General features: G+C 47.5%; 1 protein-coding gene across 11 annotated transcripts in view; it reads left to right on the forward strand.

Moving 5' to 3' along the window:
* Positions 1-25,019, forward strand: part of kcnma1a (potassium large conductance calcium-activated channel, subfamily M, alpha member 1a) — a 1,078,085-nt gene that overhangs the window by 766,307 nt on the left and 286,759 nt on the right. For all 11 annotated transcript variants that reach the window (XM_072491599.1, XM_072491594.1, XM_072491595.1 and 8 more), the window contains 3 exons: positions 9,184-9,289; positions 14,774-14,856; positions 17,590-17,659. In XM_072491599.1, coding sequence (XP_072347700.1) covers positions 9,184-9,289; positions 14,774-14,856; positions 17,590-17,659 — 259 coding nt within the window. The remainder of the gene's footprint in view (positions 1-9,183; positions 9,290-14,773; positions 14,857-17,589; positions 17,660-25,019) is intronic.

Below are 25,019 nucleotides of genomic sequence, written 5' to 3' on the forward strand. Positions count from 1 at the left end.
CGCGGACCCCTGGCTGTGGTCAGAACACCATCCCTGGGCTGGGGTAAAAGCAAGACAGCTTGATCAGTGACTCCACTTGGAAAGTGCAATCATGGGAGGGCTGGAATGGGCTTAAAAACATCACATGCCCTTAACTCATTGTCCAGGCTGACACTTGGCTACTTGGATCAGGTGCCGTCTTTCTCTGCCCCCACCCTGCCACTCTGAGTTTTTGAAAAAATTGGAAAGATAAAGAAAATCATAGAATTTACAGTCCAGAAGGAGGTCATTCGGCCCATCGAATCTGCACCGGCTCTTGGAAAGAACACCCTACCCAAGCCCACACCTCCACCCTATCTCCATAACCCAGTAACCCCACCCAACACTAAGGGCAATTTTGAACACTAAGGGCAATTTAGCGTGGCCAATCCACCTAACCTGCACATCTTTGGACTGTGGGAGGAAACCGGAGCACCCGGAGGTAACCCACGCAGACACGGGGAGAACGTGCAGACTCCGCACAGGCAGTGGCCCAAGCCGGGAATCGAACCTGGGACCCTGGAGCTGTGAAGCAACTGTGCTAACCACTATGCTACCGTGCTGCCCACTCCATAAAATACTAATGTAGCTATGATTTTCCACCACTATTCTACTGGCTTGTAAAGATTATACCCTAAAAACCTATACGATTTTGAGAACTTGTCACCCACTGACAACCCATTCATCTATTTCCCAACTTAGTGCCCTCAATACATCATGGGTCGGCCTAACCAAACAAAGCTGAAAATGCTGACTACACACAAGAGCCAGAATTAGAAAGGATATGCATCTGATAAAGCACTGGACAGTAGTCAGTCCAAAATTCCACTCTTAGATCCAGGATGATGTGGGCATTTGTAGCACTACTGTTATCTCATTTAGGATCAGGGGCTTGGCATCACACTCGAGACCTCATGGCCTAAATAAATCAGACACTGGGAGCTCCTACCTGAACCGTTGTTAATGTGATGTCTATCGTGTTGGGTGTTCCGATACACAAATGAACCAACACTGTTATAGATGGTACAACTCTGTTTTATTGTTCTGTACAATAATAACTATTAATTTCTGGCTGAGGTTCGTACTTCACCAGCTAACCTGTGGACCCAGCCCTTGCACTATCTTGGTGAGGCACTCAGCACATGGTGTATGTCTGAGTGGCACGCTGTGAGCTCTGTGCTCTGAGCTATCTCCTGGTAGAATGAGCGGGAACTGTGGTGTTCCCTGTTTTATAGTGTGTGTGCTCTCACTGGTGATTGGCTGCGATGTTGTGTGTGTGTTGGTTGGTCCAACTACCTGTCCATCAGTGTGTGTGCGATTGCACCATGATATGTTAATATGGATATCATGACATCCCCCCCTTTTCACAAGGATATGTGCCTACATGCTAATAAATATTGGTGTGTACTGAGTGCATCTGAGTATGTGCAATATTTACAACATGTACATGAGGCTAAACTATATACATAGGAAGGTGTCAGGTGCAACAGAGCAACGAGGTTGTACCACGAACAAAACAAATGCAATCAGCAAACAACGAAAGAGAACTTCTGGAACGACAAGAAAGAAACACGTTAACAGTACTGTAAAACAATTCAGTGAGTCCAATGTGCTAACGGGCTCATAAGTCCAATCTATCAGGTGGGCGACGAATTCAGGTTGACCGCCTCAAGGGTGGTTCAGGATCCACCGGCTGAGGAATGGGCCTGGCCACGGCCGACAGAGGAATAGGCAGAGTGGCAGGAAGCTCAACGAAGTCGACATCAGGGACAACAGGAGAGCGTGGCACCCATGCATGATCTCGTAGCGAGCACGGAAGCAGCCGAAGGGCCCGCCGATTACGCCGGTGAATGGAGCCATCAGGCATGCGAACCAGGAACGAGCGGGGAGCTACGCGGAGGAGAACCTCGGCAGTTGCCGACCAGCCACCCTCCGGTAGGTGTATGCGGACGTTGTCTCCAGGCGCCAGGGCAGGAAGATCAGTTGCCCGAGCGTCATGTGCCACCTTCTGCTGAGCACGCTGCTGTTGCATCCTTTGCAGTACTGGAGCATGGTCGGGTTTAGGAACATGAATGGACGGCACAGTGGTCCTGAGGGTGCGACCCATCAACAGCTGGGCTGGCGAGAGGCCCGTGGACAGTGGGGCCGAGCGATAGGCCAGCAGGGCTAAACAGAAGTCAGATCTGGCATCAGCAGCCTTGCAGAGGAGCCGCTTCACGATATGGGCGCCCTTTTCCGCCTTGCCATTCGACTGGGGATGCAAAGGACTGGACGTCACGTGTGTGAAGTTGTATGAAGCGGCAAAAGAAGACCATTCTTGGCTCGCAAAGCAAGGCCCGTTGTCAGACATGACGGTGAGCGGAATTCCATGGCGAGCAAAGGTTTCTTTGCATGCTCGGATGACAGCTGATGATGTCATGTCGTGCAGGCGTATGACCTCCGGATAATTTGAAAAATAGTCAATTAGACTGACGTAGTCCCTGCCGAACGCATGAAAGAGGTCCACACTCACCTTTGCCCAGGGGGACGTGACCAACTCATGGGGCTGAAGTATCTCGGGGTTGCGCCAGCTGAAACCTTTGGCAGGTGGGGCAGTTGAGCACCATGTTAGCGATGCCGTCGCTGATGCCCGGCCAGTACACCACTGCTGGGCCCTCCGTCTGCACTTTTCAACTCCGAGATGGACTTCATGCAGTTGTTCGAGGACAAGCCGGTGCATGCTGTGTGGGATCATAATCCGGTCCAACTTTAGGAGGACACCATCAATGACGGCCAAGTCGTCACGGACATTGTAGAATTGTGGGCACTGCCCCTTGAGCCACCCTTCCGTCATGTGGCGCATTACACGCTGAAGAAGGGGGTCAGCCGCAGTCTCACGGCGAATGTGGGCCAGACGTGCGTCAGTAGCCAGCAGATTGGCCGATGTGAAGGCTACTTGTGCGTCGACCTGACAAACGAACCCCTCCGATTCGGGCAGTGTGTTCACTGCCCTGGACAGAGCATCCACGATGATGAGGTCCTTTCCCGGGGTGTAGACAAGTTGGAAGTCGTACCTCCGGAGCTTGAGCAAAATGCGCTGGAGGCGAGGGGTCAAATCGTTGAGGTCCTTCTGAATGATGCCGACCAGGGGGCGATGGTCGGTCTCCACATTGAACTGCGGAAGACCATACCCATAATCGTGGAATTTGTCGATGCCGGTCAACAAACCGAGGCACTCCTTTTCAATCTGCGAATAGCGCTGTTCTGTGGGGGTCATGGCCCGCGAAGCATTGGCGACCGGGGCCCATGATGCAGTGTCGTCCCGTTGCAGGAGTACCACCCAGTCAGTCGGGATCTTTGTGTCCCGAGTGGTGTCGAAGAACGCCAATACCGGGGCGGTGGTGAGCTTGATCTTGAGCTCCTCCCATTCCTTCTGGTGTGCAGGCAGCCACTGGAATTCCGTTGTCGTCTTGACCAGGTGGCGAAGAGCCGTTGTGTGCAAGGCAAGGTTTGAATAAACTTCCCCAGGAAGTTGACCATCCCGAGAAAGCGTAACACTGCCTTCTTGTCTGCCGGCTGCGGTATGGCTGCGATGGCTGCCACTTTGTCGGCATCCGACTGCACCCCTGACCGGGATATGTGGTCCCCCAGAAACTTTAGCTCAGTCTGGCCAAAAGAGCACTTGGCTCGGTTGAGGCGCAGGCCCTGATCTCGTATCCGTGCAAAGACATGCTGAAGACGACTGATGTGCTCCTGTGGTGTGGTGGACCAGATGATAACGTCGTCAACATAGATGCGTACCCCTTCGATGCCCTCCATCATCTGTTCCATGATGCGATGGAACACCTCGGATGCCAAGATGATGCCAAATGGCATCCTATTGTAGCAGTATCTGCCAAATGGAGTGTTGAAAGTGCACAGCTTCCTGCTGGACTGATCCAGTTGAATCTGCCAAAAACCCTTTGAGGCATCAAGCTTGGTGAATACTTTTGCCCGAGCCATTTCGCTCGTGATTTCTTCCCATTTGGGTATGGGGTAGTGTTCCCTCATGATGTTGTTGTTCAGGTCTTTTGGGTCGATGCAGATCCGGAGCTCGCCGGAGGTCTTTTTTACGCACACCATGGAGCTGACCCATGGCATTGGCTCAGTGACTCGGGAAAACACTCCTTGGTCCTGCAGGCCCTGCAGCTGCTGCTTGAGGCGGTCCTTGAGTGGTGCTGGGACTCTACGAGGTGCGTGAATGACCGGGATGGCGTCCGGTTTGAGCCGTATTCTGTATGTGTAGGGCAGTGTGCCCATGCCCTCGAAAACCTCCTGGTTGTGGGCGAGGAGTGAGTGGAGCTGCGCCCTAAAGTCTGCATCCAGGAAATCGGACGTGCCTTCTGGAGACAGTGTGTGTACCCGCTGGATGAGGTGGAGGATCTTGCAAGCCTGTGAGCCTAACAGAGAGTCATTCGAGGATCCAACTATCTCAAAAGACAATGTGGCTGTATGTGAATTGTGTGTAACCTCGAGCTGGCAGGACCCCATGGCCGGGATAACGTTTCCGTTATAGTCAACCAGCTGACAGTGGGATGGCAGAATCGGTGGTTTAACCTTCAAGGTGTGGAAGGCTGACCATGCAAGGAGATTGGCGGAGGCACCAGTGTCCAAGTGGAATGTGATTGGTGATCGGTTGACCGTTAGCGTGGCACACCACTCATCGCCCGGATCAATGCTGTGCACTGGCATCGACTTGTGGTTCCGACTTGGGGACATCCGGTTCTTGTTTATTACCGCAACGCGGAAGGGTTCCCTGGCCTAGGGTGTCCGAGGTGACCCCAAAAACTATCTGATCCCGAATCATGGAGTCGGAGGTGGCCTCATAGCCGCAGGACTGCGCGAGGATACGGAGGTGTGTCAAATAAGATTGAAAAGGCTCATCCTTACCCGCAGGCGCTGCTGGAAGAGGTACCTCTCGAAGCTCTCATTAACTTCCACGCTGAAGTGTTCCTCAAATTTTAGAAGGACCGTCTTGTATTTCGTCTTGTCCTCGCCTTCTGCGAATGCCAGGAGTTGTAGATGTGGATGGCGTGTTGCCCCACCGTGGAGAGGAGGAGGGCGAACTTCCTGGTGTCCGATGCATTCTCCCTGTCCATGGCTTCTAGGAAGAGTTGGAAGCGCTGTTTAAACAGCTTCCAGTTGACGCTAAGATTTCCAGCGATTCGGAGCGGCTGCGGCGGGCTGATGGTTTCCATGGCGCAGGATGGCGGATTTCTGATGAGGTGCAGGTATGTCCCACAGTCGCTGGTGAGTTTCCAGACCTGGTATCATGTCGTGTTTGGTGTTCCGATACACAAATGAACCAACACGGTTGTAGATGGTACAACTCTGTTTTATTGTTGAGGCTGAGGTTCGTACTTCACCAGCTAACCTGTGGACCCAACCCTTGCACTATCTTGGTGAGACACTCAGCACATGGTGTATGTCTGAGTGGCATGCTGTGAGCTCTGTGCTCTGAGCTATCTCCTGGTAGAAAGAGCGGGAACTGTGGTGATCCCTGTTTTATAGTGCGTGTGGTCTCACTGGTGATTGGCTGCAATGTTGTGTGTGTGTTGGTTGGTCCAACTACCTGTCCATCAGTGTGTGTGTGTGATTGCACCATGATATGTTAATATGGATATCATGACAATGTCCTTCTAAACACTGAAGTGAAGGCCTCCTGTATGTGTGACCATAAATGTGCCACCATAAAACATAGGAGCAAAAACAGGCCACTCGGCCCATCGATTCTGCTCCACCATTCAATCATGGCTGATCTTTTTCAAATCCCCATTCTCCTGCCTTCTCCCCATAACCCCTGATCTTATTAATCAAGAACCTACCTATCTCTGTCTTAAATACACTCAGTGATTTGGCCCCCACAGCCTTCTGCAGCAATGAGTTGCACAGACAAATATCAAAACTCCCAACAGGCTTGTTTCCTACCTCTGTAACCACCTCCAGTCGCTACAATGTTGTGATATTTCTGCATTTCTCCAATTCTTCCTCAACGTGCATCCCCAATTGTCTTCTCTCTGCCATCAGCACCTGTGCCTTCAGTAGACTGGGCCCTAAGACCTGGGACTCATTCCCCAGACCCCTCCATCTCACCACCTCTCCTCCCTTAGGAGCCAACTCTAAACCTACCTCTTTAGCCACCTGTCCTAATATCCCCTTAACAGTGGTTCAAGTCAGAATATGTTTGATAATTGCTCCCATGAATACCTTGGGATTTTTTAATATGTTAAAGGCAGAGGTTGTTATTGTTGGAAAGGACATAGCCAATGTTAAAGCAGTGTATGTGTGCTGGAATAAAACATCTTTTCGAATGACATCGCTACTTCATCTCATTTTAGAAATGATGCTAAATAGATTAGCATGACTGAGCTTTGGCTGGACCACTGTGCGCTGTATTATTGATAGCAGTGATGATTTGATTCATTGCCTGTGGTTCCAGTCTTCTGTTCGCTGGATTAACACATCGACAGGGGAGCCGAGCAATTCACTTACTTCATCCCGGCAGCATCTGTAGCTGCTGATTTTCCTAAACTGTGGATGTGGATCGTAATAATATAAAATGATCCCTGGAGCTCCATCAAAAGCTGCGCAAGACTAGGTAGTGAGTACGTGAGCCCACGGAAAGCAGAAAATAGCCCAGGCCAAATCCCCATCCCTCCACCCACCTACCCTGCCGAGTGGGCCAACCACACCTTGGGCCAGTGCTCATGACCCCACACCAGTCCAACATGTATTAGTTAGGAGGCAGCTCACCTCAGGCAGTCCATTGGGTCACGAGCACTGCTGGAAGGTTTATACGTGTGAACATTTTAGTAGGGAGTGAATCTGACTCGGCCACGATGTGCCTAAATTGCTGTCTGGACAAGCACATTGACAACAATGATTTGGGTTTACAATACCTCTGGTGTGCGTGGCACCAATGGAGCCATATCTCAGCCAGAGGTCAATGCCTTCGGAGGGATAGCAAACCCATGAATAATTCTGGTTACTCAACTTTCCCACAGGAAGATGATGCTGAACCCGACGAGGTTCCAGCAGATCTCGACTTCTGCCACAATGCAAGCCCAATTTATTCACCCTAACCCTGTAAAAAGAGAAAATATTTAAAATACTTCATTTCATTAAAAAGGACCTGTCTGTTCAGTAAACCTTTCAGACCCCAACTGAGGATTATCTACAATTTCAATATTATTAAATAAACTTGTACCCCTCTGCATTTTGTCATGGAACCAGAAGATGGCAGTAACTCAATCATCTTTGGACCTGAATTTGAAAATGGTCAGAGTAATTACAGTTTTCCTCTTTTTCTTATTTCGAACAAATCATTTTTTTAAAAAAAAACCTTCTACCTATTTTCCCCGGTTTCGCTTTCTTTGAGTTATGTGTCATTCCCCAACTGAAGATTCAGTGACCCTTTTCCTCATCTCACTGCAATTAATAATAATCTTTATTGTCACAAGCAGGCTTACATTAACACTGCAATGAAGTTACTGTGAAAAGCCCCTAGTCCCACATTCCGGCGCCTGTTTTGGGTACAGAGAGGGAGAATTCAGAATATCCAAATTACCTAACAGCACGTCTTTCGGGACTTGTGGGAGGAAACCGGAGCACCCGGAGGAAAACCCACGCAGACACGGGGCGAATGTGCAGACTCCGCACAGACAGTGACCCAGCCGTGGACCGGTCCTGGGACCCTGAAGCCGCAGTGCTAACCACTGTGTTATTGTGCTGCCCCAATTGACAGGATACGACAGGACCGACCTAGGGAGGGGACTAACCCCAGCCCACAGTGACACCAGGCAGACAGTCTGTCATCAAGATCAGCCAACGAGAGAGCCTTGACATGCAAACCTTAATCCTCCATGTTGGTGACACCTCTCTCATCCGTTCCTAACAGCCGTGCGCTGAATTAGATCGGAGGTTTTGGAGAAACGCTACTTATCTTCGCCCCAAGGCTCCGAGAGTGTAATCTCCAGCAATTGGTCTTAGTTGGCAAGTAGAATCCCTCATGAACGCTTTAAGGAGCTGAGGGAATGTGTCAAGTGGATTGTGTGAGATGTTACTTATGTAAATTGTTGAGTGCAATATGTACCGAGCAAAAGACTCGAGGGAGGGAAAATTAAATCACTCTGCCTCAAATGAACATGTTTCTAGAGAAGCAGATTTTTGTTTAAGTCACATTTGTTTGCTGTGTAAAATCCCATCAGGTTCTATGAAGGATGCATCACCCCCCCGGAGGGTGGGTTGGAGCATCAGTGCTGGAGTTTTGTGCCCTGTTCTCTGACCTGGACTCTGCACTCCTGTTTTCCCCGTTGAAAGTGCAGGAGCAGAATATCTTTCCTCTTGGGAAGGGAGTAAAACCTTTTGTTGGGAAAATAATACTTTGAGGTATCACAGTGGGTTATCAGAACCTGAACCTAAATGATTGAAAGGTTTTGATTGAGAGGTTTTGATAAAAGTAGAGAGGGAAGAATGACAGGGGCATCAGAGACCATGGAACTTATTCAGATAATTGGCAAAAAATAAAAAGCCTGGGGAAATGAGGGTTTGTTTCATCATGCAGAGAGTTATGATCGGAGATGCTCTGCCTGTGGGGGTGGTGAAAGTAAAATAGCCCAAGGAATTTCACAGATAAAGATTTGACACCGTGGCCATGAAGGAGATACCAGAACATGTAGAATAGAATCCCTACAGTGCAGAAGGAGGCCATTCAGCCCATTGATTCTGCACCAACACTCTGAAAGAGCAGCCGACCTAGGCCCAATCCCCTGCCCTATCCCTGTAGCCCCACCTAACCTACACATCTTTGGTCACTAAGGGGCAATTTCTAGCGTGATCAATCCAGCTGAGCTGGCTGCATATTTAGATACAAACTTGGTCAAAAAGGTAGTTTTTCAAAAATGGCTTAAAAACATGAGTCTCACTCCTAGAAGTAAGGTGAGACTCTGACCTCTCAGTCTCAGTATGCTGGAGCTTAGATCAGGAGGGTGACCATTGCTTCTCAGTGTTAACATTCACCCAAAATTGCTTGATATTAAAATATTACTACAACAGCATAGGCTCGATTCTCATTGCTTGTATTTACCGTGTCTAAACTTTGGCATGTACCTTTTGACTAACTGTCTCAATTTGCTTTTATCTCCCCAGTGTTTCCCCTAACCTTGAGCTCGAAGCCCTTTTCAAAAGGCATTTCACTCAGGTGGAATTCTTCCAAGGTTCTGTCCTGAACCCTCACGATCTAGCCAGAGTCAAGGTAATCCTGTATCCTTTTCCTGACTCTACTGCCTTGTGTGCTATGATATGATTTTTTATATTATAACCAGGGCAGTAAAGTTTGCTCAAACTCAGTAAAGGTCCCCCTGGTTTCTGATTTATCAGCTGCACTTTTTCAAAGCCACTGTGGGTGGATGTGTCTAGTTTCTTTCTTAGTTTGTTTAGAAAGCTGCATCTCGTTTAGTGTAAGAAAATCTACCCAGTGTGTAAGATGCAGAGAAACAGAACCCAGGATCACATGTAACTGCAAATTTGAGGCTCAGTTTCACAACGTTGTCCATTGATACCTGCTATCTGGAATGGAAAGACTTGAAGATACTGTAGCCGTCACTGTTTCATATCTGGCCGTAATTATAAATGCGTTACACGAGGCTGCCTTGTGCTTCAGCCATCAGAGCCACACAAATATATCTTGGGGCCCTAATGACGGACAATGGTCTAGAGTTTGCAACTGTATAAGGTGCTAGTGAGGCCACACCTGGAATATTGTGTTCAGTTTTGGTCTCCTTACCTGAGAAAGGACGTACTGGGTGTGCAGAGGAGATTCACTAAGTTAATCCCAGAGTTGAGGGGGTTGGATTACGAGGAGTGGGCGAGTAGATTGGGACTGTACTCTTTGGAATTTAGAAGGATGCGGGGGTATCTTATAGAAACATATAAAATTATGGAGGGAATAGATGTGGGGAGGTTGTTTCCACTAGCGGGTGAAAGCAGAACTAGGGGGCATAGCCTCAAAATAAGGGGAAGTAGATTTAGGACTGAGTTTAGGAGAAACTTCTTCACCCAAAGGGTTGTGAATCTATGGAATTCCTTGCCCGGTGAAGCAGTTGAGGCTCCTTCATTAAATGTTTTCAAGATAAAGATAGATGGTTTTTTGAAGAATAAAGGAATATGGTGTTTGGGTGGTAAAGTGGAGCTGAGTCCACAAAAGATCAGCCATGATCTCATTGAATGGCGGAGCAAGCTCGAGGGGCCAGATGACCTACTCCGGCTCCCAGTTCTTATGTTCTTATCTTTGCAGGAGTGGGGCATCTCCTGAAATGTATTTCTCTCGCCCTACAGCTTGAAATTAGGTGTGAAAAAGTAAATACATTTTCAAAGCATCTAACAACAATTTACTACTCACAGGAATGAGACTCCACAGTTTCAGTTGTAGCCTTTCTGGACTGGAGAGGTTGAGCAGCAAGCCAGCAACATAAATCTTATCCTTAAAAATGCCCTTGCATTGCTATATATCAACCCCAACTGCAGGGTATTTAATTCATGCCTACTGGGCAAATGCCACAATTTCTTGAAACTCCCAGGGAAGTTGTTTTTTGTGTAACTGGTCCACTTAAATTTTTGATGATGCACAGATCACAGTGTACCTCCTCCCCGCCACACTGTTGGGTTATTTACTCACTAATAACGGTTTTCTCAGCAAACTTACTGTTCTTTTCACAAGCCAATTCTGGGCCAATATAAACTCCAGGGAGTTGGATCCCAAGGTTGCCAGCAACTGGCAATGATAATGTTGATTAAACTTGATTATTGAAATTGATTTCTGCCTCAGTGATACTGGGTTCTGTTTCATTGCATATTATCTGCTCTCTGGAAGTTGTGTTGGAATTCAGTCCAAGAAAGTGAAATCAAATTCTTGCCTGTCTGGGAGGTATAAGGATCCTGAAATGAGTTTCAGACCATCTTGAGTCCACTGCTAATGGCCATAAATCCAAAATACCAAACTCCCCAGTGTTCGGGAGAAATTACAACCATACTGATGATCACATTCAGAGCTGCCATATAGGTGGCTGAGTGACTTGTCCTATTCGCCTAGCAGAGAATGTTTTTCCCTTTAACGTACATTGTTGGTGCAGAGTAAAGGAAGCATACTCTTATGTTACCTTTCCTGAAAAAAATCACTCATGTACAGCAATTATGGCTGATATGGTTAGCACAGTTGCGTCACAGCTCCAGGGTCCCAGGTTCTATTCCCGGCTTGGGTCACTGTCTGTGCAGAGTCTGCACATTCTCACCGTGGGTTTCCTCTGGGTGCTCCGGTTTCCTCCCACAGTCCAAAGATGTGCAGGTTAGGTGGATTGGCCATGCTAAATTGCCCTTAGTGGCCCAAAAAGTTGGGTGGGGTTACTGGGTTATGGGGATAGAATGGAGGCGCAGGCTTAAGTAGGGTGCTCTTTCCGAGGGCCGGTGCAGACTCGATGGGCAGAATGGCATCCTTTTGCATTGTAAATTCTATGTTTCTCATCCCCATTCTCTTGCCTTCTCCCTACAACCCCTGATCCCCTTTTTAATCAAGAACCTATCTATCTCTGTCTCAAAGACACTGTGACTTGGCTTCCACAGCCTTCTGCGGCAAAGTGTTCCACAGATTCATCACCCTCTGGCTGAAGAAAATCCTCCTCATTTCTGATTTAAAGGAACGTCCCTTCAGTCTGAGGCTGTGCCCTTGGGTTCTAGTTTCTCCTACTAGTGGAAACACCCTCTCCATGTTCACTCTATCTAGGAGAAGTTTTCTCCAACAAAGTTTGATTGTGATCCTGACCTTCAATTGAATTTTCACCTCATCAGACATGTCTGTCTGACTGTGACTTGGATTTGAACTGGTTTCAGGCATGACCTGTGTTGGAGTAACTTTGTAATCTACCCATATCCCAATTATCTGATTCATCAGCTCATTTGGTTCTTCCCAACTTCTTCTTGATGAACTTCTGAAGGCAGAACATAGTTATATATAACAATCTAACCTTTCCTTTACCCAACATTTTGACCAAATATATGTAAGAACCACACATTTTCACAACTCTGCTTAGTAGCCATTTCAACCACTTATGTCGATGGTCTTTCACCTAAACTTTCTGGTTCCATTTCGGATTTATTTTCTCTTACCTTATTTGTATCGTGACTCTTTCTGTCTTAATTGTTTCTCTTCTACTAAGTGTGATGTGTGGCTTCAGAAGAGAAAATCATTTTCTGGATGGTCTTCTAAGAAAAAACTCAGTCGGACTTTAGCCTGTCGCAGCATGGCGTGTGTTATGATAAATAAATAGAATATTTGCCAACCTGTGATCCAGTGAAAACTGATGTTTCTTCACATTTGTACCTCACATCTTTTTAACAAGAGCATGCTTAACAATTTGTACTGTGCACTGGGCTGCTCCTTTGGATGATATGGTGGATCTCCAGTGTGGTTTACCATGTTCATTCTCATGAATTGTGCAAACTCCTCTGAACAAAGCTGAGATCCATTGTCATACACCATTTCCTCTGGGGACCCACAAGCAACAAACAAACGATTCAGATTAGCTGGACTTTTGCTAGTTGTTGTTCGATTCATCGGGGGCCCCTCAACCCATTTTGAATGGCAATTCCAGTGATCAGCTGTTTCCCCTCAAATTCTGTGAAATCAATGGGTAACCCTGACCGCACTCTATCTGTCCGTTTCCTTGGATGCAAAGGCCTCAATGGCGGCTGCTTCTCTACTGCCTGACATACTCTGCACTGTTTCACTGTCTTCTATGTCCTTATCTAACCCTGGCCACCAAAGATGGACTCTTTGTCAAACTCATCTCCAAGTGTTGATCATGTAGATCACACCGCAACTGCAATCTGCATTCCTCGGTAGCTACAAATCTGATTCTCCACATGACACAACCTTAATCAACTGACGACTCATTCATACACATGAAAAATGGCCTTATTTTTACATTCACTGTGTTGGCCACCCATTTGCGATATAGTCATACACCCGTGACAATCTGGGGTCCCTGCCAGTTGTCCCACCAATGTCATCTGTTGTGACTGGCATCTCCTTTGTGTGAAAAGAAAACTGCATCTTTCCTGTTGGACTCTACCTCTGGCGATGGCAATCTAGACTTTACATCAGCATTATAATGCTCTTCCGATTGTCTGTACTTAATGTTACACCTTTCAGTTGAAATCATAGCATTTGGGCTACAGTTAAAGTGGATACTGGAGATTTTAGATGCAAAGATTATTTTTCAAGAACGCAAGAACTTCTTCAATACCTTCACTGGGCAGTTTATTTCTTGTCCCAAACTAATAGCTGTCTGCAATCTGCAAATGTTTGGGGTTGAAAATGTTCAACAGCAATGTCTTTTGGCTTTGCTCGTTCTTGAGTGTTTCATACACTACTTCAATCAAAAATCTTGCCCATTTTCCTTCCTCCCCCACTGCCTGCTTGATCACTCAATTGTCAGGATCTTTGAGGATATTGTTGGTAGTGAGAAACATCTCTATAACTGCTCCACATATGCACCAAAAGATTCTCAGTCATGGCTGTAGTTCCCGAGTTTCCTGATAATACCATCTTCGTCCACCCATGTGTCCAACACACTTCTTTCTGGACCATATTTTTAAGCCTTTCCCTCACAGAAAAGAACACTCACAAGTGCCTCTGTTTGGTGGAAGCTTCTCCAGTCCAAATACATTCAGCTGGGAATCTCTAGTCCCACCTGCATTGCCAGACTGCGATATCTTGCAGAACAAAAGCACTCATGTGCACAACATGGCATCTGGTACACAAATTAAACTGATTTAATCTAGTTTGGTTTATATACATACATACACAAGTGGCTACAAGGGGGCACTATTGCAACTCTCTATTTCGATGTACTTTGCCTGGGAGTACTTAATGCCAGCATTGACTGAAAATGTAAGAAAAGAATGGACGCCCAGCATCTCCGACCGGTGGGTTCCTGAGCTTATGTAGAAAGTTTAAGAAATACATGTTTAATTGGACCAAACTATACTGAGTATTTTGGCCAATCGCAATATCACTCTGCCCTTTTATTACTCTGTTTACGTAACATGCAAACGTGATTGTCTACAGCTGCCAGCTCGTTCCTACAGCCATCAAAACCGGCAGAGATTGGTCCGTGTCCACTCCACTGGCACCATTGTAGACACAGTTACTGTGAAGTGAGCCCTCCCCAGCTTTCAATCTCCCCTTTCAGGCAGCCATCGCGTGGCCTGCCATTGGCCGAATTATCAACAAAGGTCAACAGAGGTCGACATTTGGTATCCTGGTCAGTGCTGCAGTCTTATCAATGAGCAGCAGCAACACGACATGCTGTATGCGAGTCAGACACGTGTTTTTCCTGTTTTAAAATTAGCGGGATTTCTCTGGCTATGAATAATCCTCTGCGAGGAACCTGAGATATGCTGTTTCTGAATGACATTTCATTTTAAAATTTCATAAGAATGATTTGATCAGGATAATTTTATTTTCACCTTTTCCTTCCATACAGCTTTCCAATGCAAAACGACAAATAAGGGAGTGATTGGGATTAAACATGGTCTTGGGTTAATATTTACTCGGGTGTTTAAAATCTAGTTAAGCTAGATCTCTTGAACATCAGTTTATTGACTTGTTTGTGAATTTGATGTTGGGTTTTGCATCTGATCCACGCCTTTCATTGGCTTTTCATGTTTTCTCGTGTCTCAGATAGAGTCATCAGATGCATGTCTGATTCTGGCCAATAAGTACTGTCCTGATCCTGATGCTGAAGATGCCTCCAATATCATGAGGTAAGAGTGGAAGATGGAACATTACTGCTGAGAACAAGGGATAAGGTCCCAGATTCTGCTCAGAGATGATGGGCAGGTTGTGCATGCAATGCTAATGGTATTGAGTAACTTGTTTGTGAGAATGCAAGGTGTTTGAAGAACAGCAAAATGGCAAACTGCTCAACAAACCCATTCCCTTTTTGATAAATAGACATACTCTCCCTACCTTCATATTATCCCTCAATCTTATGAATTGTTGCCACTTAAGCCCATCATTCCTGAACAGTGGTTTTCTCAAGGTAGCTTATTCTGCAATTCCTATTGGCCTTTAGATGAAAAATTGCACCTAACTTTCCTTGTCCCTCCTAATTTCCCAATATTTAACTTGCAACCTATTATTTGAACCGGTCACGGAGGATGTTTGCTCGGATCAGTTTTGCCACTTCCCTTTTGTCTCGAAATTTTCAGTTGGGCCACATGTCAAAGCCCCCTTTCCCAGAGAAAATCCCAATGTCTTGAAGCTATTCTCAAATTACCAACTTGAGGAATCACCTTATGTGCTCGCTTCTGAACCTTTTCAAGGATAGTAACATCTTTTAGTAACGTTATTGAGGTCAGCAGCATGGGGTGCTCGGGAGCAGCTACATTCCTATACAGTCAATAAATCAACCGACACAAAATCCCAAGCCCCAGAGAGGATTGGAATGCCTGTGATTGTAACCAACCGACACAACTGGCCACACAGGACAAACAGGAAGTTCCAGTGAGTCCGTTCCAACTGCAGTAAATCCAGTCGGAAATTAGGAGAAACTTTTCCACCCAGAATGTGGAATTTGCTACCAGAAGGAATAGTTGAGGTGTGAGATATAGATGGATTTAAGGGGAAGCTAGATGAGCATATGGAGAAGAAAGGAACATAAATACCTGTTGATGGGGTAATGAAGTAGTAGAGTAGGCTCAGGTGAAGCAAAAGCAGCAGGGTGGAGCAGGGCTGAATGGTCTGTTGTAATTCTATTAAAAATGAGTGGACTGAGATTAGCTGGCGGGACACTTGACGTATAGGAGCAGACATTCCAGCAATTGGTTGGATAGAGGAGTTAACAGGACGATGTGGGGGAGACAGAGGCAGAGAGTGCATTAGTTTTGTTCCCTTCGAAGCTCCATCCAAGATGGCGCTTCACACCAGCGGACAGCAGGGATGAGCGCGGGTTGCAGTGATGAGGGCATGATGTCAGCAGACGGTAGTGATGGGCACATGACACCAGCAGACGGCTGTGACACCAACAGACGGTAGTGACACCAGCAGGCGGTAGAGACGGGCATGTGACACCAGCAGGTGGCCGTGACGCCAGCAGGCAGTAGAGACAAGCATGTGACACCAGCAGGTGGCCGTGACACCAGCAGGCGGTAGAGACAGGCATGTGACACCAGCAGGTGGCCGTGACGCCAGCAGGCTGTAGAGACGGGCATGTGACACCAGCAGGTGGCTGTGACGCCAGCAGGCGGTAGAGACGGGCATGTGACACCAGCAGGTTGCCATGACGCCAGCAGGCGGTAGAGACGGGCATGTGACACCAGCTGACAGCTGTGGCACCAACAGGCTGCAATTGCGGGCACATGTCATCAGTACAGCACCTTATTGAATAGACATCACCAGGGACTAATGCCATCCGTTCCCAGTTAAAAAGCAACGTGGAAATGCTTGGCTTTATTATTTTGAACTCTTGCACATGAACAAAAGCCTTTTGGAGACAATTTTTCAACCAACCGGGGGTTATTGAAAATTACTATTTTGCTCCAGAATCTGTCAAGCCAGATGTAACAGATAGGAATAACTTTGGAAAGAAAATATAATTTCAAGCACCCCAGTGAAAAGCATTGGGCGACAGTAGGCATGATGCAGTAGAGATGAAAATGAAAGCAAACAGTGGGCTATGCTTCAGTACAAAGATGGGGCCTGTGGAAGATCAGAGGCCCAGTTAATCCTGCACATCCTCTTCTACCCAGCCATGAATGGTTACAAAGCACCAAGAGCTGACTGCAGGGGAGGAGTTAACCAGGCCGGTAATAATGCCATAGCTCTGAGGGAGGTGTACCAACACAAATGAAACAGAAGAAAAGAAATGCAACTCCTATTGATGGAAGGGGATAGCATCGAAAGGACTTTGTGGTGCATTTCCTTGGAATCCCCTCCACTCTACCTGTGTAACTTTGACAGACATGTTCATGTGTAAATTGTTACAAGTTACAGCACTGCAGTGGGGAAAAGACGCGAGGAAATTCACCCCATTCTCTGTTTCCAGGTTTGCTCTGTTGAGTGATGTGTTTTAAACTATGTCGTGTAATCCCATCTCCAACCAGCAGAGGGTGCATAGTCACAGACAATGGTAAGTTCCCATTGAAACGCAAGCAAGTCAACCATGATCTTATTGAATGGTAGAACCGTCTCAGGAGGTCCATCCCACATTCCTGCTCTTATTCCTGTTTTTTAATCTTCTTAATAATAAATGGCTGAAGGAACAAAAGTGGACAAGGTCATTTAAAAAAAAAATTAATGAATCCTTTCAGTTTTACTCAATCCCAATTCTACAAATGCAAAACTGAGGAACTGTGCACACTATTTCACAGTTTTGTAGGTGTCTTGTAGCTGTTCAAGAAATTGTGTTCTAATTTGCCTATGACATGCTTATTGAAGGGTTTAGCCTATAAATGTAATAAAGGAGGTACTGCCTAATAAACATTTTCCTTTTTCAGGGTAATATCCATCAAAAATTACAATCCAAAGATAAGAATCATAACACAGATGCTACAGTATCATAACAAGGTTAGAATGCTTTCTTTTGTATTGATTCAGAATGATGCTTTTACTACTCTCCGGAACAGATTGATAATTTACAATCCTCACTGGGGCTGGTTTAGCACACTGGGCTAAATCGCTGGCTTTTAAAGCAGACCAAGGCAGGACAGCAGCACGGTTCAATTCCAGCCTCCCCGAACAGGCGCCGGTATGTGGCAACTAGGGGCTTTTCACAGTAACTTCATTGAAGCCTACTTGTGACAATAAGCGATTTATTATTATTATGTTGAAGAGAGGGCTGCACATATTGACAGACTACAGTGAGTACAAAGCCTGTGCCTGAATTTGCGACGGGCAGTGTCAGCCATAGTGGCCCTTCCAGTAGTATTCAGCAGGTGAAATAACATGCGGAGTCGCTATGGAATCGTAGAAGCCTACAGCACAGAAAAGGCCATTCAGCCCATCCATGCCAGCACACTGAAAGAGCCATCCTATTTGTTCCACTCCCCTCCCTCAGAGCCTGCTACATTCTTCACCTCGACTGTCCATTAATTCCCTTCCAAAAGCCAGTGAACCTGCCTCCACTTCCCTACCAGTTAGTGTGGAGGGGGGCTGGGAGTTCTAAATCTTAGCAGGGAGGGTTCAATCTGGGTGATGGGTGCCGATGTAGGCAATGACCCTGCTCAAGTGGGTTGGCTATTTTGGAGACTGGATTCTACTATATTCTTGGTCCCGTTTTGATAATGTATAACATTTACAAAGTTTGGTGAGAGAAGAAAAACGTTAACTTTATTAAGAAACGTCCTGTAAATGAACGAGCCTGGGGGCGTTGGTGACGGCACCGCTGCCGCTCTCGCCGACAAAGTATACCACGAGCCCGGTGGTGGCGGCAACGCTAAGGATCTGGGGCCAGTGGAGACGGCACTGGGGTGCAATGGGAGCATCGGTGTGGTCCCCGATCAGGGGTAACCACCGGTTTGTCCCGGGGAAGATGGACGGGGGGTTCCAGAGCTGGCATCGGGCGGGGATTGGAAGAATGGGGGACCTGTTCATCGACGGGACGTTTGCGAGCCTAGGGGCACTGGAGGAGAAGTTCGAGTTACCCCCGGGAAATGCCTTTAGATATATGCAGGTGAGGGCTTTTGTGAGGCGACAGGTGAGGGAATTCCCGTTGCTCCCGGCACAAGAAGTTCAAGATAGGGTGATCTCGGGTGTATGGGTCGGGGAGGGCAAGGTGTCGGAAATACACCAGGAGTTGAAAGAAGAGTGGGAAGTGCTGGTAGAAGAGTTGAAGGGTAAATGGGAGGAGGAGCTGGGGGAGGAGATCGAGGAAGGTCTGTGGGCTGATGCCCTAGGTAGGGTTAATTCCTCCTCCTCGTGTGCCAGGCTCAGCCTGATACAATTTAAGGTGGTCCACAGAGCGCACTTGACGGGGGCGAGGTTGAGTAGGTTCTTTGGGGTAGAGGACAGATGTGGAAGGTGCTCAGGGAGCCCGGTGAACCATGTCCATATGTTTTGGTCATGCCTGGCACTGGAGGGGTTCTGGAGAGGAGTGGCAGGAGCAATATCTCAGGTGGTGAAAGCCTGGGTCAAGCCAAGCTGGGGGCTAGCTATATTTGGAGTAGTGGACGAACCGGGAGTGCAGGAGGCGAAAGAGGCCGGCATTCTGGCCTTTGCGTCCCTAGTAGCCCGGCGAAGGATCTTGCTAATGTGGAAGGAGGCGAAGCCCCCCAGCCTGGAGGCCTGGATAAATGATATGGCTGGGTTCATAAAGTTGGAGAGGATTAAGTTCGCCTTGAGAGGGTCTGCGCAGGGGTTCTACAGGCGGTGGCAACCGTTCCTAGACTATCTCGCGGAGCGTTAGAGGAAGGTCGGTCAGCAGCAGAAGCAACCTTTGGGGGGGGTGGGGGGGGCGGGGGGGTGGAGGGGACGTCCTGGGAGGGGTGGGGGGGAAAGGGGGGACTGCCTGGGAGGGTGGATGAGCAAGAGATAACATGAAGGGTTGGGGAAACTGGCACGTACGGGTGAGGGCCAGTGTACAAAGTTGTGTAAATATATCATTTTGCCATGTATATATCTTGCTCTGCGCGATTTCTCGGTTTTTTTTGTTACGGGGGGGGGTTATTGTATGTAAGGGAGAAAAATTGTGTTAAAAAACTTTAATAAATATATCTTTAAAAATAACTTTATTAAGAAACAACTTACTGTGGCTTCCTTGCCATGTGGTCTGCCAGAGAGAGCAGAATCATCAGACATTGCATCATTTCTTGCGATGATGTAGACCGTGCCATTAGCATACCCCACAGTTAGAGTTAACGCCCAATGCTACATCTCCCCAAGTCTCTGAAGCAAGCTCTCCATTAGCATAATGGGGAGAATCAGTGTGACAATAAGTGCACATCTATTTAATCTGATCATGCCATCTCAGTTTGAATGAGGTAGGACCATGGATGTGGTGCTTGTTCAATCATTATCCATAATGAGCTTGGTCTTGGATCCAAACTGGCGCGGTGAGTGTGTGTGTGGGTGGGGGGGGGGTTGGTGAGTGAGGGGGTGTGAGTGGGGGTGGGGGGGGGGGGAGAGTGTGTGTGTGTGTCCTTCAGCGATGTAATGCTGTTTCAGCAGTGTGACCCTGACGATGCTTGACTTCTATCCATCTGGAGTTGAGGTTTACCATGATCAGGAATATCTTACCCCTGTGTAGGAAAGTGGCATCAACGGTTATCTTGCCTCCTGATGATGAACATCACACGTAATATGGTTTGATATAATTTCCTCCAATGTTTTAGAGAGAGATGGCCACCAGACAGAACATCTTGCTCTGTCTCAACATTTTGTGATGCCCAAATGTCCTTTGTGCAATTGTAACAGTATATCGGGTTTCAGAGCTGGTGGCCAAAATGGCCAATGTTTACTGGTCTTCCTTTGACACCACACTCCTCTGACCTGAGCATATTCTTCAACAAATATCTGTGCACCTCTGATTTCATTCAGTTACTGAGTTGTCGCTGGTAGAGTTGTGGTTGTTGGTGGTGATAAGATTTCTACCTGTTCAACAAGAACTACATCTCCTTGTTCAGGCCTTGCTACTGGGATACGGAACAAAGCATCTGCTGTGATCTACTGCTTTCCTGGAATGCGCTCTGTCTTTGTATCAAACCACTTAATTCTCGGTCTAAATCATTGTACTCGTAGAGGCATTTTTGCTAACTCCTTCAAATTTAATAGTGTCACTAAGGATTTGTGTTCTGTCTCCTTCTTGTAGTGGAGACCAAGAACATAATCTATGAATATTCTCAAGTCCATGTAACAGCTAATGCTTCCTTCTCGATCAGTTCCTTTGTTCAGTCTCCCAGTGAACAGGATGTGTAGGAAACTGATTGAGGCTGACCTGGGACAGTACAGCTTCCAGTCCTACGAAGGATGCATCTGCAGCAATGATAGTGGGTAGTTCTGGATCAGAGTGAGCTAAAACATCAGATGATATCAGCTCTTTGATTTCCTCAAAAGACCTCTGATGTACATCCTCCCATCAACATGTCATCTTGGCCGGTGACATGGCTCACTGACAACAACTGGGATGGGCAAGACTTGGTTTACAATATCCCTGAAGCTCTGGAGCTTGGTCACATTGCGAAGAGCTGAAAACTCCTCAATTGCCCTTGTCTTCTGTGGGTCACTGATACCAGATCCATCCACAATAACAAAATGAAAATCGCTTATTGTCACACGTAGGCTTCAATGAAGTCGCCACATTCCGAATATGCCCACTATACTCGACAATCAGCTGTGAGAATTCGTATTCGTGGAATGCAAATCCTGCTTCCTGTAGGCATTGCAACATAGCACGCACTCTAGTGTCATGTGATTGAGTGGATCCATGGATCAAGACATCACCTATGTGACATACGATTCCAATCAGTCCTTCTAGGGTGCTTGACAATGTCCTCTGGAAGATTTCTGGTACTAATGTGATTCCAAATGGTAATGTCTTGAAACAAACCTCCCACAGGGTGTAATGAAGGATGTGAGCAACTTGGACTCTTCATAGAGGGATATTCGCCGAAAACAACTATTTGCATGTAGCTGGGTGAAGATTGAACTCTTTCCCATATTTGCTCAGCTTTTGTCCACAGCCGACATCGGATGAACTACGTGTTCAACTGCGTTGTTCAGCGAGATAAGATCTACACAAATTCTGACAGATCCATTGCATTTTGGCGCTGGGACCATCCCGAGCACCAGCTTGTTGGGCCTGTCACTGGTGAAATAACACCTTCAACATGGCGTCAATTTTCTCCTTTACCTTTGTGGATGAGGAACTGGTTTTGTTTCAGGGCGCAGGGTGATGTGGTACGATGTCTTCAACTTTCCTAGTCCTGTAAACATCTGTGAAACTTCAACTCCTGAAGTGTTTTACCTGATCTTCTCTGCTTTCCAGATCCTCCACTCTGCCAATCAGATATAAGTTAGTGCAAGCTCTCCTGTCTAAGAATGGACAGCTCTGATTCAGGATCACATCAGGTTTCAGTGATTTTTCTCTCCCTACATTGAAGAGTACAATCAGTTGCCCTGTGCCCTTGAGGTCTACAACTCCTGGCTCGCATAGTTGAGGCATGATAGCTGAAAGAATTTTTCCCCTGCTTTTGTACGGCCACTTCGCTGATTTTAAATGTAACATATCCCAAAAACGATTGACTCACCCTGTCACCCTGACTTACCAATTGCTTTTTTTTCCTGACCTCAGTTGAATTGCCTTTGTTCAGATTAAATCGTCCACCAACTTCAAGTGGTCAGACAATGCTTCACTCAAAATTCTGACAGGAATTCTGTCTCTAATTGTTTCATCTCCTAATCTGCCTTATTCACAGTTCTCTGCAGCCCATACAGATTGTTGATAAGTGGAAGTCACGATGCTGAATTGGATAGCCAGTGCAGGCGCAATGGGCCAAATGGCCTTCTCCTGCACCATAACGATTTTGTGATTCTGTATCAACACTGTCCCCATGATGTTGGGTACACTTGTTAAATTTAGCACAGTCAACATCTTATTCTTTCGCAGTTTGAAGAGGCATCCAAATGCTTCTATTACTTCATTATACGTAGATTTTGTTTCATTGATTCCTTTCCTGACGAGGATATCATCTGCAGAGCCACCCCTTGTATATAACAGCGTACTGACCTGCTCACTGCTTGGGCTTCACAGGGAGGCTTGATGCAGTGCAATATCTGGTAAATCTTCGGTGACCTTTCAGCCACGCTTCTGCTTGATTGGGCCTGCAAGCTGCTTGACGTTTTCCAGGAATGTGATGATGTATACTGTGTCTCATTAACATACCACACAGAAGTATCCTCTTATATTACAGCATCCGCTCCTCCTGACCCACAAACAGTGCGAGGAAAGCACTTGCCTCTTCCATGCAGCAGCCCTCGCCTCCCTTCAGCTGCCTTGTTAAACCTGGAGGTCAGGTGAAAATGTGAGGCAGCAGCCTCATTCTAATACTTCAGTGACGAACCTTCTCCTCCCCTCATGATTGAGCTTGTTAAACATTTTGGAATAAAGCTTGACTGTGCCACATGCGAGTGTTACAGTTTTGAGGAGTGCAGGGGGAGCATCATAGAGATTTCCTGTTGTTCGTGGTACTGCATCCCAGGGAAGAGGAAGAGATTAAATACTCTGATGGAAAACGACTTGCTCTCTGTATGTTCAGTATCATTTTCGTCCTCTAGTCTTGACGGCATGGCATGCGGCATTGAGACAATGTATATCTGTACCAACAATGTACCTTCCTGACCATGACCTGACTTGGCTCCAAGCAGCAGCTTGTCAGCAGATGTTCCTGTTCTTTTTCTCTCCCCTCTATCTGGCACTGGGCTCCCTCAGTCTGATGGTGAAAACATAAATTTAAACAATATATTTTCGCAGAGCGCATAAAATCTCACCAGAAGAAGCATGAGGCATGGTGGGATTGAAGGCGAAAATTGATGTTGTATTTGCTTTCAGTAAGCATTTTAAACTCAACCCTTCCACTTTCCCTTCTGTGAATCTTACTACACACAAAATGCAAGCTGTAAATAGTCGGTAGCAGTTGCTCCCCTTTGTGGCCACTACTGGAACTTCAGGGAGTAAACCTTGCTCACTGTCAGGGTTACTCTTGAAGAAAGGGCACATGTTACAGAGGTTATTCTGTGACAGAGATCCCCCCCCCCCAAACCCACCTATTTAGGTTCCCTTCCTCTCCTGTCAATATTTTATGGAGGTCTATTGCTGCTCTATAGCTTGCAGGTTCAGTGTGAGGATCTCAGGTGATTTTCTGCTCTCCTCCCCTTGTAGCACAGCCGGGATTTGGAAGTTAAATTCGAGGATGAGGGAATTCGGAACACAGTAAATTTAAAATGAGAGCACAGACACTCGGGGCTGATCTCAGGAAGCGCTTCGTACAAAGGGAACTGAGAATCTGTAGCGCCCTCTCCCAAAGAAATATGTTCAGTCTGGGGCTCAATTGAAAATTCCAAAACTCAGATTGCTGAGATTTTTGTTAAGGGATAGCATCTGAGTCATTTACAGCACAGCAGGAGGCTGTTCAGTCCATCGAGTCTATGCTGGCCCCCCTGCAGAGAATTCCAGCTGGTCCCCCGCAGAGCATTCCAGCTGGTCCCTCCTGCAGAGCATTCCAGCTGGTCCCCCGCAGAGCATTCTAGCTGGTCCCCCGCAGAGCATTCTACCTGGTCCCCCGCAGAGCATTCTAGCTGGTCCCCCGCAGAGCATTGCAGCTGGTCACCCCCACCCCCCCACAGAGCATTCCAGCTGGACCCTCCTGCAGAGCATTCCAGCCGGTCCCCTGCAGAGCATTCCAGCTGCACCTCCCCCACCCCCGCAGAGCATTCCAGCTGGTCCCCCGCAGGGCATTCCAGCTGCCCCCCCCCCCAGACCATTCCAGCTGCCCCCCCCCGCAGAGCATCCCAGCTGGTCCCCCGCAGAGCATTCCAGCTGGACCCTCCTGCAGAGCATTCCAGCTGCCCCACCCCCCTCCTGCAGAGCATTCCAGCTGGTCCCTCCTGCAGAGCATTCCAGCTGCCCCCCCCCCCCGCAGAGCATTCCAACTGGGTCCCCCGCCCTCCCCCCGCAAAGCATTCCAGCTGGTGTTTCCCCCCCCCCCTCCCCGCAGAACATTCCAGCTGGTGTGTCCCCCCCCTCCCCACAGAGCATTCCAGCTGGTCCCCTGCAGAGCATTCCAGCTGCCCCCCCCCCCCCCGCAGAGCATTCCAGCTGCCCCCCACCCACCCGCAGAGCATTCCAGCTGCCCCCCCCCACCCGCAGAGCATTCCAGCTGGTCCCCCGCAGAGCATTCCAGCTGCCCCCCCCCCCCCCCCCGCAGAGCATTGC

This window comes from Scyliorhinus torazame, chromosome 28 (assembly GCF_047496885.1).
Source record: "Scyliorhinus torazame isolate Kashiwa2021f chromosome 28, sScyTor2.1, whole genome shotgun sequence".
NCBI lineage: Eukaryota > Metazoa > Chordata > Chondrichthyes > Carcharhiniformes > Scyliorhinidae > Scyliorhinus > Scyliorhinus torazame.